The sequence below is a fragment of the Erinaceus europaeus genome, chromosome 8, assembly GCF_950295315.1.
Source record: "Erinaceus europaeus chromosome 8, mEriEur2.1, whole genome shotgun sequence".
Lineage (NCBI taxonomy): Eukaryota > Metazoa > Chordata > Mammalia > Eulipotyphla > Erinaceidae > Erinaceus > Erinaceus europaeus.
The window spans coordinates 77,064,864-77,085,020 of NC_080169.1; the positions used below are offsets into that span (position 1 = coordinate 77,064,864).

A 20,157-nucleotide genomic window follows, 5' to 3' on the forward strand; every position below is an offset into this window, starting at 1 on the left:
ATACAAGTGAATTTCACATAATGCTACATTTACAAATTAGGCAGTGATCTCTCTTTTATAAATCATTTATAATTATTAATATAAATTACTTTCTAAAATGAGAGAGCCCTTTGTCTCTCCCAATCTCATCTATATACTTCTCATACATGAAGATTAATGCAATTTTATTCCTCAAATAGTCTTCTACTTTGTCATTGCATAGAAACCTTGCTGTAAAATTGGGATAGAGATCCCAAGTACATACTGCCTTTACACTTTATAAACAGAGCAAAAATGTCTTAGTCAATCAAGTTAGGTATACAAATTTGAAGAGAAAATCAGGACCATGATTTGCACATTTAAGATTTCAAAATAAGAAAAGGTCCTCAACATCCTTAAATCTACAATGATATAATAAAGAGATATACTAAAAGAATGCAAAAGGTATCCTAAAATAACACAAAATAACTTCACAGAAAACCATATAAAGAATATTTTCAAGGGAGTCGGGCAGTAGCGCAGCGGGTTAAGCACACGTGGCATAAAGAGCAAGGACTGGCATAAGGATCCAGGTTTAAGCCCCCAGCTCCCCACCTGCAGGGGAGTCCCTTCACAGGTGGTGAAGCAGGTCTGCAACTGTCTATCTTTCTCTCCCCCTCTCTATCTTCACCTCCTCTCTCCATTTCTCTGTTCTAACAATGATGACATCAATAACAACAACAATAACTACAGCAACAATTAAAAAAAAAAACCAAGGGCAACAAAAGGGAAAATAAGTAAATATAAATTTTTTTAAAAAAAGAATGTTTAAAATAAACATGGGACACACACACACAAGAGTGGGGGAGTAGGCATGAGAGATTAAAATATAATGGCTCCCAATGAATAACACTTTCTAGTACCCATATGCTTCTATGTAGCCCCTTCTAATTAATACAAGCTTCGGTATTTGAGTGACTTTGGTCAATGGAACACCAACAAGTATCCTACTAAACTGAGGCTAGATAAGTATTTCTGCACTGAGTCTTAATCTCATTGCCATGACAGGATGAATTACAGGTTGAAATGACCATGTGCAAAACGAAGCTAGCCATTCCAGCAATGTAATTTGAACTGCCAGCAGTCATGTGAGTGAATTTAAGCAAGGTTAGAAATACCTAGTTAGTTAAACCACAAGCTCATGAGACTAAATCAGCACTGTTTTGAAGCATCAGGTTTTGGAGTGGTCAATTTAGCAATGAAGGCAAAGTGTGGAAAAGTATGGGAAAAAATAACCACATATAAAAGGTTTGTCGATATTGTGATTAAGAAATTACAAAGTATGGTGGAGAAGGACCTAGGTAAAGGATCAGAGTGTTTTGTAGAAAATTGAGAAATTTTATACATGTACCAACAATTGTACTGTATACTGTAAACCACCAATCCCAATAAAAAATTGAAAATAAATTAAGAAGTATTTGAAGGAACAAGTGAAATAACAATCTGCAAATAAATGAAAATATTTTAATGAGTAACAAAAAGAAAAACATTTCATAGCAGAAAAGCTAATTTTATAGTAAAATTTCAAAATCTTCATTAGAAATATCTTCTGCACCCCATAATGTCCCTTGGTCCATGCTCCCAGGGAGATAAAGAATAGGAAAGATATCAGGGGAGAGGATGAGATACAGAGTTCTGGTGGTGAGAATTTTATCCTATGGTTTTTGTCAGTGTTTCCTTTTTATAAATAAAAGTTAAAAAAATAAATTCTTATATATATTATGGTTTATGATTTCATGAGAACTGATACAAATTGTTTTATTCTAATTCTAACAGATACCAAAGAAAATAAAAAGACAAGTACCAATCAGTACTAATGGTTGGGAAAATTGCTCAACTGGGAAAATTGCTCAATTGGTAAAATGTGAATATTACACAAAATAACTGACACATTTCATATAATTTCATTAAAAACATCACTCAGTGGAACTTCTTTTATTAAAGGCAAAGTGACCTATAAGATTCACTTTGGAGATTAAGTGAAAATAGCAAATAGCACTATGAAAATTGGAAAAAGAACTGCTAAGTCAAAATAAAGCATTATGCAAAGCTCTAATAACAACAATTTTGGAGAAGATTTAAAAATTAAGAAGAAAAACAAAAGTTGGACAGACTCTAATGTAGAAAAGAATCTACATTAGGGTGGGAGTAGATAGCATAATGGTTATGCAAAGAGACTCTAATGCCTGAGGCTCCAAAGTTCCAGGTTCAGTCCCCAGCACCACCATAAACCTGAGATGAGCAGTGCTCTTGGAGGGGAAAAAAGTAATTTACATTAGCTGACTTGGGTTCAAACCCTTGGAACCACAGAGAAGCACCACGTACAACAAATGATGTAGTTTTTCTCATGCTCTGTCTCTTTAAATAAATAAATAAATAAATAAAGCTAACAAAAGTGGTGGAATCATGAAGGAATAAAGCCCCAATTTAGTAAAAATAGTAAAGAATTGAAATAAATGATGTTAGTATTTCAGACAGAAAGATGATTTAATAAAAGTTACAAGGACATCTGCATTATTTAAATTATTACTTAAGCAACAATGTTTGACCATTTATAATATATATATCAAAGTAACTGTCCAAAGCACTTCTCTACTACCCAGGACTCTCCACCCATTTTTTATGCTTGGTACTGTCCATGGTGCTTACACGTGATGCTGCAGATTGTACCCAGGACTTCACACATGGAAAGCATAAATATACTCTACTACACCACTGAAGCACCAACCAGGTCCCAAAATGTTAATTTAAACTTTATCTTGAAGTATAAAATATGTGAAGTATCTTTCTCCACTGGGGAATCTGATAACAAAAAATAAGTGTGTTCATAAAAGAGAATAGTGAACGGTCATTAAAACAAGTCTAAGCAATTACAGAAGCCAGACCTTCTGCACTCCATAATGATCCTGAGTCCATACTCCCAGAAGGATAAAGAATAGGAAAGCTCCTAATGGAGGGGATGGAATATGGAACTTTGGGTGGGAATTATGTGGAATTATACCCTTCTAATCTAACGGACTTGTCATTTAGAATTAAATCAATTAAAAACAAAATAAAACAAACAAACAAAAGTCTTAGGCTGAGAGGTTGCAAAGTGGTTGTGTACCAGTTTTTTTTTATGGCTGGTACCTCAAAGTATAAATTCAATCCCTGACATCACTGTATGCCATAGCTGAGCAGTGCTCTGGTGTATCTCTTCATTGAGAGAAAAAAAAAAAAAAAGCAGATCTTAACATCCATGACAGGAAAGCACTGATTATTGTTAAATGAAACGCAGGAAATAAAATTATATATGAATTATCATTTAGTTTGGGGGAGGTAATAAACACACACAAGAAATTCTAGAAAAAATTTGAATAGTTTAAAAGCTTAATACATTAATAGTGCTTTAGTTTTTAGTGGCATAATAACTTATTTTTACTGTTTTCCTTATACTTCCCATACAATGATTATTTTTAGAATACACCAAAATTGACTCAATATTTATTTCATTTTTTTATAAACTAACATTGGTATATTCTGATGTGTGGGCATAGATTTACATTTGTCTACCAAGGAATTGTTCATAATCACACAAAAAAATTAAAAATAACAAACTCCCTTAATGGGAATATGATATTATGATATAAAACCCAAGAAGTGGTGTAATGGATAAATGAGTTCAATCCCCAGTATCCCACATGCCAGAATGATGCTCTATTTTTTCTCTCCCTCTTATTAAAATAGTTAAGTATTGGAAGTCGGGCAGTAGTGCAGCAGGTTAAGTGCAGGTGGCACAAAGCACAAGGACCAGTGTAAGGATCCCGGTTCAAGCCCCCAACTCCCCACCTACAGGGGGGTCGCTTCACAAGCGGTAAAGCAGGTCTGCGGGTGTCTTTCTCTCCCCCTCTGCCTTCCCCTCCTCTCTCCATTTCTCTCTGCCCTATGCAATAACGACGACAACAATAATAACTACAACAATAAAGTAACAAGGGCAACAAAAAGGAATAAATAAATAAATAAATATTTTTAAAAAGTATTTTAAAAATTAAGATATGGTACTATCACACTGAAGAATGTAAGTCCTAAAAAAATGCAGGTGTCAATAGTGTTTAAAAAATTGAAAAAGGTAAAGTATAAAATTAAAGTTTAATTTCTGCTACAAAAATATGCATGAAGATATAGATACACACAGTCTAGAAAAAAATAGAAGGAGATTTACTATAAAGTGAAAATATTGAAAATAGTAAGAAAACAGAGTATAGATGATTTTAAATTTCTACTATATATATTTTTGGAAAGTAGGTGAATAACTGAAATATTACAGAAAATACTTAAATTTATTAGGTGTTTTAGAATAACATATTATCAGATGTTTTAGAAGAACAAATGTTTACAAGAAAGACAAATATATGGAGTTCAAAAAAGTGAGACTGGTCAGTAGCTCCTTGGTAGAACAGCCATCACCATATGCAAGGACCAAAGTTCAAGCCCTGGGTTACTACATGTGAGCAAGGTACCTGCAGTGGGGAAAGTTTCACCAGCTATGGAATGGTGCTGTGATGTCTCTCTTCCCTCTGCTTCTTCTTCCCCTCTCTCTCACTCTCTCTCTCTCTGTCTCTCATCCTCTATCTAGAGGAAAGAATAAAAGCTCCACAGAAGCAGAGGAGTTTTACAGGCACCAAGCCCTAGCTACAATCCTGGTAAAGAAAAAAAGAAAGCAAATAGGATGCAAATGTGGGCTATTTGCAATATGGTCTCAATTCTTAAGAAACAACATCTGGATGTGAGGGCGATCTGGCTGCAACATCTGTCACCCCATTGCTCGCCAGGGTTGATTTGGCTGGTCTGGCTGGCTAGGTGGGTGTCCCCTTCCTCCCTCACTGCTCCATGTGTGTCCCTCCTGCTAGGTTGAAGAGGACAAGGACGGCTGTCCCCCAATAGAGACTGACCTGTCTTTGGTTTAGAGTATGAGTAGCTGCGCTCCCCTGCTGGAACCTCCAAACAAGCTCTCAAGAAACAACATCAACTCTTATATGCAAATCTCATACATAAACCCAAGAATGTAGAGACTAGAATATAATTCACCAAAATACTTTTGTAATTATCTCTCATCAATGGGATCAATAATTCATATTTTAATTATTTTTATACTTACATTTTAATATTGAAAAATTATAATATACACGTTACATTATCAGAACATCTTAAAATAATTACAACTTACTTAAGAATGTTTTCCCACGTTTGACTATCATAAAATGCATGGCTCCAACTCATTTTGACAGTTCCAACAATGACATTCTGTGAAAAAACATCTGATCCCAACTTCCGATAAAGCTCTTCACACTGGTCCAAGGGCATATGAAATAATCCCAACATGAATGCTAAAATAGCACCTGTAAAAAGAATTGTTATTTTATCAGCACTGGTATTACAGGACTTATCATATTCCCTGAGTCATAATCCTGGTTTAATTTTTAACTTTGATATTCTAAACTGTTTCTCAAGCAACAAGGTATTTAACCTCTCAGAGTCCTAATTGAGTATTTCTGTTTAAAATTTTTATTGTCTTTATTTATTGGATAGAGACAGCCAGAAACAAGAGGGAAGGGGAGATAGAGAGGGAGAAAGACAGAGAGACACCTGCAGATCTGCTTCACCATTCGCAAAGCTTTCCCCTGCAGGTGGGGACTGGGGCTTGAACCAGGGTCCTTGTGCACTATAACAAGTGAACTCAACCGCTAATTGCTTATTTCTACGATAAGGATAATGAACAACTAAAATCGATAACATCACTGTACTCCAATAATGCATGTAAAGGGATTTCCAAGATTTCAGTAAGGATTAAACTATTACTAACCAATGGTGATAATAGTTTAAAATTCTATAAAATGTAATGTTTTACATTAATCTCTAATTAAGATAATGCAGTCTTTTCTAATCTTAATAAATCACTTAATTTAGTCACAGAGAACAGTATGTTTGACAACTTACCAATTCATTAAAGTTAGGTCCTGGGAAATAGTGTAATTAAAGAAAGAAAGTCTCTGCAATATCCTTTTAAATAGCAAAATTCCTATCATAGCTGCAATTGGTAGGACACACTGCCACCTAGTGTACTTAACTGGTCTGAATCTGAACTAAGGGGAAAAAAAGGATGGGAAGAGGTAGGGTAGGGCAAAAACTTGAAGCTGCATTAGTACTTACTCTGAAAAAACAGGAAATAACTATCATAATTTATTTTAAATATTTTATGTCATTTATTCATCTAAAAGAATGTTATATGCTAGGTAAAGACAGCACACTTTTAAAAAGTACATTATATAGCATAGCTATCTGATGGATAGTGACCTTTTCAAATTGCAGATAATTTCCAATTAATCAATAAATAATTTGAAAAAGCATTAAAGTTTCTTTCTTTTTAAGAAGTACTATTACAGAGACAAGCAGATACTATAAAACTGAATCACAAAGCTCAGAAGGTGACACAAGAAGTATTAGACTTGTATGAGGTACTGATTTTGGAGCCCAATATCACATATGCCAGACTGGTACTCTAGTTTTCTTTTTGGTTCAATTTCATAAATAGATAAATCTTGAAAAAACAACCGTAAAAAAAAAAAAAACACCTGAATTTTAGGGCAGGGTAGACAGCATAATGGTTATGCAGAGAAACTCTCATGCCTGAGGCTCCAAAGTCCCAGGTTCAAACCCCTACGCCACCATAAGCTAGAGCTGAGCAGTGCTGATTAAAAAAAAAAAAAAAAAAAAACTTAATTTTATTTAACTGGTAAGGATACTATCCCTAACAAAATACAGTGTTATTAACTTTAAATATTAACTAAGTACAAACAAAATTTGTACTTTAGGAACATATAAAATGTAATAAAGAGGGCCAGCAAAATAGCTCACTTGGATAGTATGTTTGCACTGTCATAGGAATGACCCATGTTCAAGCTTCCCTAATGAAGAAAGCTTCAGTATCTTTCTAACTTTGTCTCTATCTGAAAAAGCCTGGAAAGATGAAGAGTCAGTGATAACCAAAAAAACAGAATAATAAAAAGAAAAGGAAAATTATTAGCACTTTGATAAGATTAGTATAAGCTAGAAGACACAAAGGAATAGATATATTTTGATAAAAAGAAATGTACTATTAAAAAATTGATATGTTAAGTGAGCTAAGTCAGAAAGATAAAGATGAGTATGGGATGATCCCACTCATCAACAGAAGTTGAGAAAGAAGATCTGAAAGGGAAACTAAAAGCAGGATCTGACTAAATTGAAAGTAGGGCACTAAAGTAAAAACCCTGTGGTGAGGGGTAGACATGCAGCTTCCTGGGCCGGTGGGGGGTCGGTGGGTGAGTTGGTGGGATGGGACACAGTCTTTTAGTGGTGGGAATGATGTTTATGTACACTCCTATTAAAGTGTAGTCATATAAATCACTAGTTAATTAATATGAGAGGGGGAAAATTGTATGTCTTGAAGTTTTTAAAACACAGACTCAGTCTTTTTTAATATATAGGCTGTGTATTTGATATGCGGACTCTCTCAAAAGCCTAGACCAAGTAGATCGGAAGCAACCGGTGGCACAGCTATATACAAGATACTGGGTATTATACAGCAAACCCTAACAAAGGGACTTTTCAAAGTTAACCCAATTACCAAATAATGTGATGATAACAATAACTATCCATTGTCTTTTTACATCCTAAGATAGCAGGAACCTCATATTTCCACTATAGAGCCTTTATTTCCCTCAGTCCTGGAACCTTAGGGTAGGGCCACTTTCACAAATGCCTCTCCCAATCCATATCAAATAATATTGCATCTGCCGATCGCAACCTAATCAACACAACAATTGCCACCTCAACATGCTTCACTTCAGACTGTGTCCAGAGACTTCACATGTGGAATGACAACCCTTTAGCTTCATTACTCCGGTGAGACCTTTCCTTTCATAGTATTCTCTAATTCCATCCCAGGTGGTTCACTTCCTAACAAAGTCCCAAAACCTATAGACCAGGTTCCGTGAGATACAGCATATGTTCACATGTATCCATAAACTAGTGCAAAATATATACCTGAAAGCAGAAGTACACTAGAGTTTGCAGTGAGTAACCCCCCCCCCCCAACACTTCCTCTCCACTATTCCAAGCTTTGGGTCTATGATTGCTCAACAATTTGTTTGACTTTGTATGTTAACTCTCTTTTCAGTCACCAGGTTCCAGATGCCATCAGGATGCCGGCCAGGCTTCCCTGGACTGAAGACCCCACCAATGTATCCTGGAGCTCAGCTTCCCCAGAGACCCACCCTACTAGGGAAAGAGAGAGGCAGACTGGGAGTATGGACCAACCAGTCAACGCCCATGTTCAGCGGGGAAGCCAGACCTTCCACCTTCTGCAACCCACAAGGACCCTGGGTCCATGCTCCCAGAGGGATAGAGAATGGGAAAGCTATTAGGGAGGGGATGGGATATGGAGATTGGGTGGTGGGAATTGTGTGGAGTTGTACCCCTCCTATCCTATGGTTTTGTTAATGTCTCCTTTCTTAAAAAAAAATTAATAAAAAAAACTGATATTTTATTCCATAGATGAATCCCTGGGATTTAAAATTCTCTTTATTGAGTACCAACCAATAAGCATGATGCCTAAGCAAAAGGCAGACCCATGGAAATATATAAATAGTAGAACTGCTATGAGTACCTCAAAATTTAACAAAAATAGTGGCAGAGAACACTATTGTGGCAAAAAAAAAAAATCCTTTAAGTTGCTACAGTGAAATCAATTTGGGATATGCATGCTATTTCAGTACTTTGAGAGTAAGAATACATTTTAACATGAGAAATGATCCCCCAAGTCCCTCTATAGAGAAATCCATTTAATTTTCAATTGCCTAACATTTTTAAAATTTAGGTTAAATTTGTGTTAAATCTCTAAGGTTTAGGTTTCAGTGGAACATTATAGGAAACACAGTATCCGTTAATATGCCCTATGAGAATATTTTTTTATACTTGATAGAAATAGTATAGTGAAATAACTTTATCTTGTTGATGTCTGTGGTCATTAGAAATATTACTATAATTCAAAAGAATAAAAAATGGGAACAGAATTAAAAGCATATCAAGATTAATTAACATGCAGTAAGAAATTATCAGGTCCAGCAGCATAATATACAGAAGGATATTAAATAATCCTTGAGTGTTGCCTAAGAAGTAAGCAACAAGTATGGATATATTGAGAAGCTCACCTTACACACAGAGATGGGGTGGGAAATGGTGGGGAGGGATAGATAGGTGAGACAGATGATGTAGAATGAAGTAGAAACACCAAACAAAACACAAAAAATTGTCTGGTGGTGTCATTAAAAACAAAGAAATTATTCAGCATAACCATATCCTATCTCTATAAAAATATGAAACTATAATTTTAATTGTATATCAATAGCAATATTAAAAAGTAGTTTTAAAACCATGGGTTGTGGGGCCAGGTGGTGGCCCACCTGGCTAAGTGCACACATTACAGTGTGCAAGGACCTGGGTTTAAGCCCCCAGTTCCCACGTGCAGGGGGAAAGCTTTGCAAGTGGTGAAGTAGGGCTACAAGTGTCTGTCTGTCTGTCTGTCTCTCTATATATCCCCCCCTTCCCTCTTGATTTCCGGCTTTCTCTAACGAATAAATAAAGATAATAAAAATTTTAAAAAAAAACATGGATTATCACAATTGTCAGTGTAAGTTCTGGCTTCTACAATAATAGCCTCATACAGTAAAAGAAGCAATTTCCTTATAGGAGCTCTCACAAAAAAGTAAATATTAATAAAACTTTTATGTTGTATTGGCTCAAGCACAATTTGAATATATACCTTTCGTGCATTATTTCCTTGCCATAATTATGCCATAAAGGAACAGATTCATTAACTTAGACATGTCAATCTGACTCATTAAAAACGTAAGAAAAATACATTGAAATATATTTGATAATTAAATTACTCCTAATAAATGTTTTTTTAGGAGTTCACTAAGTAAACCAAAGGATTATTCATCATCGAAAAATGATATCTACACCATTTAAAAGAGTGACTGATTTTAGTCCAAGTTAAAAAGAGTATTAGGTGGGAGTCGGGTGGTAGCGGCAGTGGGTTAAGCGCACGTGGTGAGAAGCACAAGGACCAGAGTAAGGATCCTGGTTTGAGCCTCCGGCTCCCCACCCTTAGAGGAGTCACTTCACAAGCAGTGAAGCAGATCTGCAGGTGTCTATCTTCCTCTCCCTCTCTGTCTTCCCCTCCTCTCTCCATTTCTCTCGGTCCTATCCAACAACAATGACATCAATAACAATGACAATAAAACAAGGGCAACAAAAGAGAATAAATATATATTTTAAAAAGAGTACAAGGCATACTTTTTCTTAACATATTGTTGTAATAATTACTTCCACGTGACAGTTACCTGTGCTTACACCACAAATGTAGTCAAAAAGCTGATGAACTGGTTTCTGAGTAAGTTCAACTAATTTTCGTAGAGTCTGAAGAGCAACCACACCCCTATAGGTAAAGAGTAAAGACAAAATGAGTACTAAAGCTTCAAAGAAAATAAAGTTATTAAATAAGGTAATTCCAAAAATTGCTTTTGTAGAGAATATTCTAATAATGAAATCAATAATATAAATTATCATCAGAAAGAAATTATCAGCATCTTTAGGATTTCATTTGTAAATAATCACCTAGGTAATGCTATAAAACTGACATTTTGGCAACACATTTTTCAATTGACACTACTTTAAATATTTTAAATAAGACTACAAATATATGCCCATGTAAGATATTTTCTTAGTGAAATTACACTGCCTTAATTATACAATTTCAGTTTTACAACACTGTAATTCCACATCTGTATATGCTACAAAATCACCACCAAAAGTCTAGTTTCACTTTATTAATACACAGTTGACTGTCTTTATATCCTTTTTTTTTTTTTTGCCTCTAATGTTATCACTGGGGCACTATGAATCCACCAATTATTATAAAAATAATTTTTTCTTGCCTTACCTTGTTCCTCCACCATCGATTGTGAGAATTCGTATTCCTCTTCCTTTCACGGGGTCCACATAACCGATTAATGCCAAAATTTCTCTAACCGCAGCCTGAAGAGTTTCATCTCGAATTTGCCTCAATCGTAGTAGATATGGAATTATTTTTTCCTTCATAGAGAGAAAAAAATATTTTGTTGCTTTTTTTAATTAAGAGTTAAAATATGTGATCATGCTTAACACATACAGATCATCACATAATCAAGGTGCCAGTGTTTACTAATTTTCACTCATTTTTAAATGACAGATTAGTTTTTGACATATAAGTATATATTTGTCCTAATAACAAGGACACAAATCAACATCTATCCAAGTTTCTCCTTGAAAGTATTCAATACTTAAGAGTTAAGAGAAAATATAATTCAACAGAAATATACAAAGCTTCATTACAACAAAATGTGCCATGGTCAGTAGCCCAGGATTACGGAATTTAATTTTCAGAAAATAAGATAATTTCCCAATTTATCACTCATATTGTCTCTTTTTATTATTATTAAAAATATTTTATTATTAATGAAAGAGATATAGAGAGAGGAGGGAGAGGGAGAAATAGAAGGGAGAGGGAGAGAGAATGAGAGGGAGTGGAAGGGGAGGATATCTGGAGACCCTGACCAGAGCACTGCTCTGCTCTGGCATATAGTGGTGCTGGGGCTTGAACCTGGGACCTCAAAGCCTCAGGTATGAAGTCTTTTGCATAACCATCATGCTGTCTCCCTTGTCCTTGTCCCTTTTTGATCACGAATCAAATATATTTTAACTGTAACTGAACAATGCTGGTCTCAAGAACACCTGTTAAGTTCTGTTGCTCATCAGAGTGCTAGTAATATGGAAGTGTTAGGTTTGTTAAAGAGTTGACTGAACTTTATACTAAAAACTGTACGTACAGCGACTGGGCAGTGGCGCACCCCAAAGAGCACACAGGCGATGCCTAAATTAACCTGGGTTCACACCCCTGGTCTCCACCAGCACAGAGGGAGAAGCTCCATATGTGATGAAGCAATGATGTAGGTGTCTGTTTCTCTTTCCCTATCACCTCTTCACTCTGAATTTGTCTTTATTAAAAAAGGGGGGGGGGGAGGATGGCCACCAGGAGCAGTGGATCTCTTGTGCAGGCACTGAGTCCCAGTGATAACACTGTTATCAATAATAAAAGTAAGTTTAAAAAGTAATTTAAAATAAATGAACTATATGTACATTACACACAAAACAGTTTAAATGTATATTCGATTATGTAGATTTCAGATCTCTTCTAGTACATCACTGAAGTGTGAAATATACTTAAAATTGTATTTAAAAACTTAAAATTGTATATGCACATTTGAAATCTTTACCTCATAGGTAAGAGATTGCACATATAGGGGAGATAACCCCAAGTGATATGAAAATGAAATATTAAAGTTTAGCAATGTATATATTACAAAATATAAAAAAGAGGAGTCATTATTCAAAAGTCTGTTATTTTTCAGAAAATGGCTAACCACAAGTTACACAGATATGAATTAATTTGTAGTTTTCTGAATGGAAAGCTAAAAATATGCAATAACAAATCTCTAATAAAATACTAACATTATTAGTTATGTGATGTTTTAAATTATTTATTAAATGCTACATGTTATCTTAGCACTGATTTAAAGAAATTCAAATAAATTATTTATATTTCATAGCATTGCTCTTAATAGTCTATTCACATTGGCCTAAATTATCTTTACTACTTCATAGTTTAAAGTCTAAGCAAAGAAAAGCTATTGCTAAAAAAAAATTAAAAAGAGAAAAGCTTTTGCTTTATTAATATGACTATTAATGCAACTATCAACAAGGTCACTATACTTTTTAGACTTTCAAATACAAAAAAACATAAAATAAAAATAGTAATGTTTTTACTTATGCACTTCACCTCCTGTATTCAAGAACAATTACATAGTTTAAATATCTGCATTGCATAAAAAAAAAACTTCGTGGCTACTAGGCAATTTAAGTAACTTTCTGAGATTTAATTTCTATTTTAAAGTGACTAATGTCAAAGCATAGATATAAGTACTAACAAATTTATACTACAGAAAAAAAGGATTTAACCAAATATATACCATAATAAATGGGCAATTACTGATAAAATCTCAGGTATGATAAGAACTTCAAAAAGCCACAGATTAAAAAATGAAAGGCACTCCTTTGCTTCTTGATGTGACAGTCAGCTGAGACTGTTCCCTGCCTCCTCTAGAAGACAGATGGGGTTGATAATGCATTTTTTAATGTTTTATATTCAACAGTAAATACAATAGTCTGTACATGCATAAGATTTCTCAGATAATGTATTTTTTTCACTCCTTGTCCCTTTAAAATATGTGTGCCTGAACCAAAATTGCTCTTCTAAATAAACTTACCCTTATTTTTCTTCCAATTAATTTCCTAAACATGTCTCAAGAAACAGAAAAAGAAAAGCACAGCTTTCTAAATGGAAAAAAAAAAAGTTTGTTGTCCTTTTTAACCCAAGACAAAGCCAGGTTTAATAAATAAGAATTACCTTGACAAAAAAAAAAAAAAAGAATTACCTTGACAGCCACCCCTTTTCCTTCAGGAAATTCAAGAAGATGGAAAGTAAGTTCTTCAACCCTATTTATGCAGAGCTTTGGGTCAGTTGTTCTTCTTAATGCCTGAACTAATGCCCGGGTTCTATTGTCAATGCTCACTCTTGCAATAATCTAAAAAGACGTATTAAAAATACATGATCAGAATGTGAAACAGCTATGGTTAAGAAAACAACTCAATGGGTAGAGCACTTTGCAGTGAGGCCACAGGTATGATACCTGGTACCACATATGACAGAGTGCTACTCTGTCGTCTTTCTGCTTCTTTCATAAAATAAATGATTTCTTGAAAATAAGAAATGAAACTGCTTTAGGGGCCCTGGAATATTATTAAGGTTCCTTTGGTTCCATCAGGAAATGGAACACATTTGAGCAAAATTACTAATATTAACTATGCTAAAGCATGACTTGCCTTTTCTCGTTGAAGGGATAAGCGCTTTTTCTCCTCTGTTTTTTTGTCTTTGCTGACAGCTTGCTCTGCTTTGTCAGTCTCTTCCTGTTCTTCTGGTTGAGGCTTTGAATCATACTTTAACTTGGGGACAAGTCCACCAATATAGCCGCCTACTAAAGCCTGTACTCCTTCAGTGGGGCGAGAAAGAAAGTTGGCAATACTCTGTTTGGTAGAAACTGGAAGAACTTCAGGTATCCTACTGGAACTTTCAGGCTTGTCCACAGTATGTAAAGAAGGTACTGAGTCTACTTTCTTATCAACCAGGACATCAGGATCTAGAGAATTGGATTTCTCTTCAACTTTTTTATCTTCAAGTTCTAATTTATTCTGGGTATGCTTAGTTTCCTTCTTTTCAGACATTTTCCCCTCACGTTTGAAGTATGAATTAATATGAGTTGATAAATAACAGAATGATTCTCCAAATTTTGTGGTTAAATTGTTTGTGTAGCGGAAAGGGCTTCGATTACTTATATCTTCACCTTTATCTGCAATGTGACTTTCCTTTTCTGAAAGAGAACTCTTTCCTGCAGATTTCTCACTATATTTTTTCAGAGAATCAATACTTTGTTTAACATTTTTCTGTTTTAACCAGTCACTATCTGATACTTTTCTTAATATTTGGAAACTTGGCTTAAATTGTGCTAAACGTGAGATCATTTCATTCTCATTGCCAAAAACAGCCTTTGAAACAGAGTTCAAAGTACTTTTAATACGGGACATACGAATGTTCACTTTTGTAAGTCCCTTGGGAGTAGAAGTACTAAGTTTCAAAATTCCAATATGTAAAGCATGGTTTCTTGGTGAGTAACAGTTCTTACTACATGAATATGCTTCACTTTTGATCCATTTACATCTTATTTTGCTTGTATGAAAACCTCTTTGAAGACTGATATGGCTTATCCTCCAGTAATATTTAGATGAGCACAAGAAATGCAGCTGTTTGTTTCTCTGCTTTCCACAAAGATTTCTTGCATTACTAAGGAGGTAAATATATACATCTATAGTCAAATTAACAGACATAACTTAAAAATCACTTATTTTCTATATGTTATGACTTTCACTTCATTCCTCAATGCTTCATTTAAGAAATGCCATAATTCATGGTCTTACCTAAAATGGCAAGAAAAAAAAAATTAGGATCAAGGTAAAACTGAAATTGGGTTAGGCAACACAAAATATATTACTTACAACTTCAGCAACTTGTTTCACAATAACATAGTGTAATATATAGACACTATGGTAGTTACAGAGCTCACCTTCTTATGTTAATTAATCTATCAATACATAAGGCAATGAAAAAAGTGATGTAGGATGTTCCCTGAGAATTAATTTAGGGAAGCCAGTTACAGCACATAATATAGAAAACTATGCTTCCCCCCTTGCTGTTAAATTCCTAAGAGTTTATGTGACACTAGATGAAATGAAATTCTTTGAAAAAAGGATCAGGCTTATACTTCATTCATTGCAAAAAAAAAAAAAAAAAACAAAGAATTTTTAATCTATACTAGACCTGTTGCTAGATGTGGAGACTACAAATACACATAGGATACTAAGGAACTTTCTCCATCTAGATACAGCTAGAGACAATCATGTAAAAAAGATTTCACTATCCCACTACAAGTGTTTTATTTTTTTAATCACAGACATTAGACTAAGAGAGCAATGTACAACATCTACTGGGCAAGGGGTTCATAACCATAATATAGAAAGAACACATATAAATAAGAAAAGAAAGGCTAATCCAATAGAAACATAGGCAAATTGAGGGGAGAAGTAACCAGATTTCTCTCAGACTTTGTGAGAACTATAGTGGTTATTGTTGGAGAGAAGAGGGGAGCAACAGAACTTTAGTGGTGGGAATGGTGTTCATGGGTTATCTTATAAGCCTACAAACCATTATTAAGTCAATAATAAATTTTTAAAAGAAACATAGGCAAAGGACATAAACAGTTATAGAAGAATAAATACAAGGAGTGAAATTATGTAAACATCATATTAAAGAAAAATGTAGATTTTTTTTCCTACTAAGGTATTCACTGGAGCTCAGTACCTTTGCGACTCCACCACTCTTGGTGGCTTTTTTTTTATGATAGAGAGAGAAATGGGGGGGTGGCAAAAAGGGAAAAGAGAAACACACATGTAGCACAGTTCTACCATTTGTGAAGCTTCTCCCCTGCAGAAGGGGATGGGGCCTTGAACCTAGGTAATGTGTACACTCTACTGGGTACACCACTGCCTCACCTCAAAAATGCAGATTAAAACACATTATTCTGTTCTTTTTATTGGTAAAACATAGAAGACTAGAAATATCAAGCAATGATAAGGGGATGGAAAAATAGGACGAAAGGCAATTTGACAATATCTGATAAATATTTAAAAGATAAATATTTATATCTAGTTGCTGTTGTTGGTGCTTCATTGCTCCTGGTCAACATGTTTTTCAGGTAAACAGAGAGAGAGAGGGAGAAGGGCAGGGGAAGAACGATAGTACAGTAGTGAGGTATATACTTAAAAATAGTGAAAATGGATGCACAAACATACAGGTGTTAAATTATATTTTTAAAGATTTATCTAATAACAAAGATCACCTGAGACAGCAATAAGATGAGACTGGGACTACTTTGGGAACCCACCAACTTACCAGTGAGTGGAAACATATGTGGCTCATAGATAGAGAGGCACCTAAGGAGAGATTACTGCGTCTAAAACCTGTATGAACTCCAGAGCAGCTGGTAACATTCTGGCAGTTTGCCAGTTGAGGAGCCACCTCCAGTCTGTTTTACCAACAAAAAGAATGTTGAAGGGAGAAGATGACTCCCCTAAGACTCACCAAATGCAACTGTGAGTCTCCATTGCTACTGTCCTCAGAAGCTGGAGCAGGAGAGGGGAGGCCCTGTGCTAACGTGGGGTGGGGACAAAGAACTGACCAGGAAACTCAGGAGAAGATCTATACCCCTAGTGTAGTGGTGGTCTAGTGGTGGGGCTGTAAAGTGGTAGCCTCTCCACATGGTTCTCCTAATTAGAACACAGTGAATAATTGCCTTAGAACCCACAGACTATAAACAGGACTTGTTTAGGAACTCACAGGGCCTAACAGTGTTGCCCAGCTTGGTTCAGGCTGCAGTGAAGGTGAATTGAGCCTAGAGCTTTGGATCCATGAACTGTGGGAGTTTCTTTGCATAACCACTGTGCTATCTCTCCCCCACCCTGCTTGATCTCTTGGTCAGGAGGAGTGATTAAGCTAAGAAGCCTATTAAGAGGTAAAAAGCCTATTAAGAGGTAAAAATCCCTCAGGCTCCCATATCCTACAGGGAAGAAAAAGAACAAAAGAGCTTTAACAGCCACTGTGCTTCAGCTCAGGAGTTGAGATAACATTGAAACAATTGTTAATTTCCACACTGTGAACTCTTTAAGTACCTTGCTTAGACACAAGTCAATCTAGGCAAGAGTGATCAGTGAACTGAAAATCAGAGACAGAGGCAACTCATAACACACTATATACAATGGTTAAACCAAGAACACTGGAGAAATGAACCAGGACAAAAGCCCAGCTAAACCCCCTCAAAGGTAGAAGCACAGATGAATGAGATCAATATCCAAACACTAATTGAGGAATTAGTCACAGGAGTGAGGAGAGAGTTTAAAAGAATTGTCATCACAAATGCAGAAACAACAAATGAGACTCTGAAAGAAAACACCAGCTCTCTCAAGGTAATTAGAGAGCTGAAAGCTGAAATAGCTGAGCTAAGAGCACAACTAGCTCAACAAGCTAATACAGTATCAGAGCAGGGTGATAAAACAGCTGAGCTACAGAAAACAACAGAAGGGAGAGAGGATAGAACAAATGAGGCAGAAAACAGAATTAGCAAGATCAAGGAGGAATTAGAGAAAACTAAGAAAGAAGTAAGATATCTCAAAAAGAGATTAAGAGATACTGAAAACAACAACAGAGACCTATGGGATGACTTCAAAAGAAACAATATATGCATTACTGGCTTACCAGAGGAAAAAAGAGAGGGAAGGGAAGAAAGCATTCTTCAGGACATAATAGCTGAAAACTTCTCTAGTCTACACAACATCAAAGACATAAAATTTCAAAAAGCCCAGAGGGTCCCAAACAAATTAACCCAGACTTAAAGACAGCAAGATACATCATATTTAAAATGGAAAGAGCTACAGCAATATATTAATAGCAACACAGTAATAGTAGGGGACTTCAACACCCCACTCTCTCAGCTTGACAGATCATCCAGGCAGAAAATCAATAAAAAAAAAATTGAGGGAGCCGACCGGGTGGCACACCTGGTTGAGTGCACACGTTACAATACACAAGGACCTAGGTTAGAGTCCCTGGTCCCCACCTGCAGGGAAAAAGCTTCACGAGTGGTGAAGCAGGGCTGCAGGTGTCACTCTGTCTCTCTTCCTCTTCCCTCTGAATTTCTGGCTGTCTTGATCCAATAAATAAATAAAGATAAAAAACAAACTAAAAAGAAAAGTAAGAACTTTAAAAAAAAATAAAAGAAATGAAGGAGCAAAATGAAGAGATAAACTAAAACTATTGGATATTTTCAGAGTGAAAATGATGATTTCACCATTTTCAGCCCATCTTGGATGGAGCTTGAAGAAATTTATGCTAGTGAAATAAGTCAGAAACAGAAGGATGAATATGGGATGATCTCTCCCACTGGCAGAAGTTAAAAAAAAAAAAAGATCAGAAAACACTAAGCAGAACTTGGACTGGAGCTGGTATATTGCACCAAAGTAAAAGGCTCTGGGTGGGTGGAGAGTTTGGGTCCTGGAACATGATGGCAGAAAACCTAGTGGGGGTCGTATTGTTGTGTGGAAAACTGAGAAATGTTATGCATCGACAAAGTATTGTATTTATTGTCAACTCTAAGGCACTGATCCCCCAATAAAGAAAAATAAATAAAGGGAGTTGGGTGGTAGCACAACCGGTAGCACAGGTTAAGTGTATGTGGTGTGAAGCATAAGGACCAAGTTCGAGCCCCCAGCTCCCCACCTGCAGGGGAGTCGTTTCACAGGAGGTGAAGCAGGTCTGTAGGTGTCGAAAAAAAAAAGAATGAAAGAAAAATAAGTAAATAAAAATAGTGGGGATGGAAAATTTCTTATTTTATCATAATAAGGGAATAATAACAGTGGAGGGTCCACAATTTTAAGAAAAATCACAGGCATGGCTCTGTGTGTGTGTGTATATATATATCTCTGATGTGCAGAGACTCTAAACAAATGAAAACTAGTCAGAGTTGGATGAGCCCCATGGGATTTTGGCATAATGAACTGAAACTACCTACCACATAGGATAACTTTCAAAGGGCAAGGCAGTGGGACTCCCATACTAAATAACCACTACTAAAGTTTAACTCATAGCCAAAGATTACAAGACATACAAGGAATTGAACCATTATAAGATATCATCAACAGGGGGTTGGGCGGTGGCGCAGTGGGTTGAGCGCACGTGGCGCAAAGCACAAGGACCAGCGTTAAGGAACCGGTTCCAGCCCCGGGCTCACCACCTGCAAGGGAGTCGCTTCACAGGCGGTGAGGCAGGTATACAGGTGTCTATCTTTCTCTCCCTCTCTCTGTCTTCCCCTCCTCTCTCCATTTCTCTCTGTCCCATCCAACAACGAACAACATCAACAATGGTAATAATAATAAACACAACGAGGCTACAACAAGGGCAACAAAAGGGGAAAAAATGGCCTCCAGGAGCAGTGGATTCATGGTACAGGCACCGAGCCCAGCAATAACCATGGAGGAAAAAAAATAAAAAATTAAAAAATTAAAAAAAAAGATCATCAAAAAAAAAACAGCCAAAAGGCAAATGCATAATCAGGATTTACACTAATAGAAAAATTAAAAGCTATAACAAAGAAGCTAGAAATAGGGAAGCAAAAAGAGGGCTGTCCATAGGAGGAAGTGCAAACTCCAGCTACAGACTAGCTACTACACCTACAAGATAGTGACAAAACAAGTAGAAATACAGGAATAGGGAAACTTATAAAGCAGCCCTATGCTAAA

At 35.8% G+C, this 20,157-nt stretch overlaps 1 protein-coding gene across 5 annotated transcripts in view; it reads right to left on the reverse strand.

Annotated features, from left to right (window-relative positions):
- Positions 1 to 20,157, reverse strand: part of PNPLA8 (patatin like phospholipase domain containing 8) — a 38,734-nt gene that overhangs the window by 15,388 nt on the left and 3,189 nt on the right. For 3 of the 5 annotated variants that reach the window (XM_007528293.3, XM_060196409.1, XM_060196408.1), the window contains exons 2-6: positions 14,080 to 15,228; positions 13,632 to 13,781; positions 11,042 to 11,193; positions 10,443 to 10,537; positions 5,225 to 5,396 (exon numbers count right to left, since the gene is read on the reverse strand). In XM_007528293.3, the coding sequence (XP_007528355.1) occupies positions 5,225 to 5,396; positions 10,443 to 10,537; positions 11,042 to 11,193; positions 13,632 to 13,781; positions 14,080 to 15,138 (1,628 nt within the window). In that variant the 5' untranslated portion in view covers positions 15,139 to 15,228. The remainder of the gene's footprint in view (positions 1 to 5,224; positions 5,397 to 10,442; positions 10,538 to 11,041; positions 11,194 to 13,631; positions 13,782 to 14,079; positions 15,229 to 20,157) is intronic. The other 2 variants (XM_016190502.2, XM_060196407.1) reach the window with 2 other exon arrangements.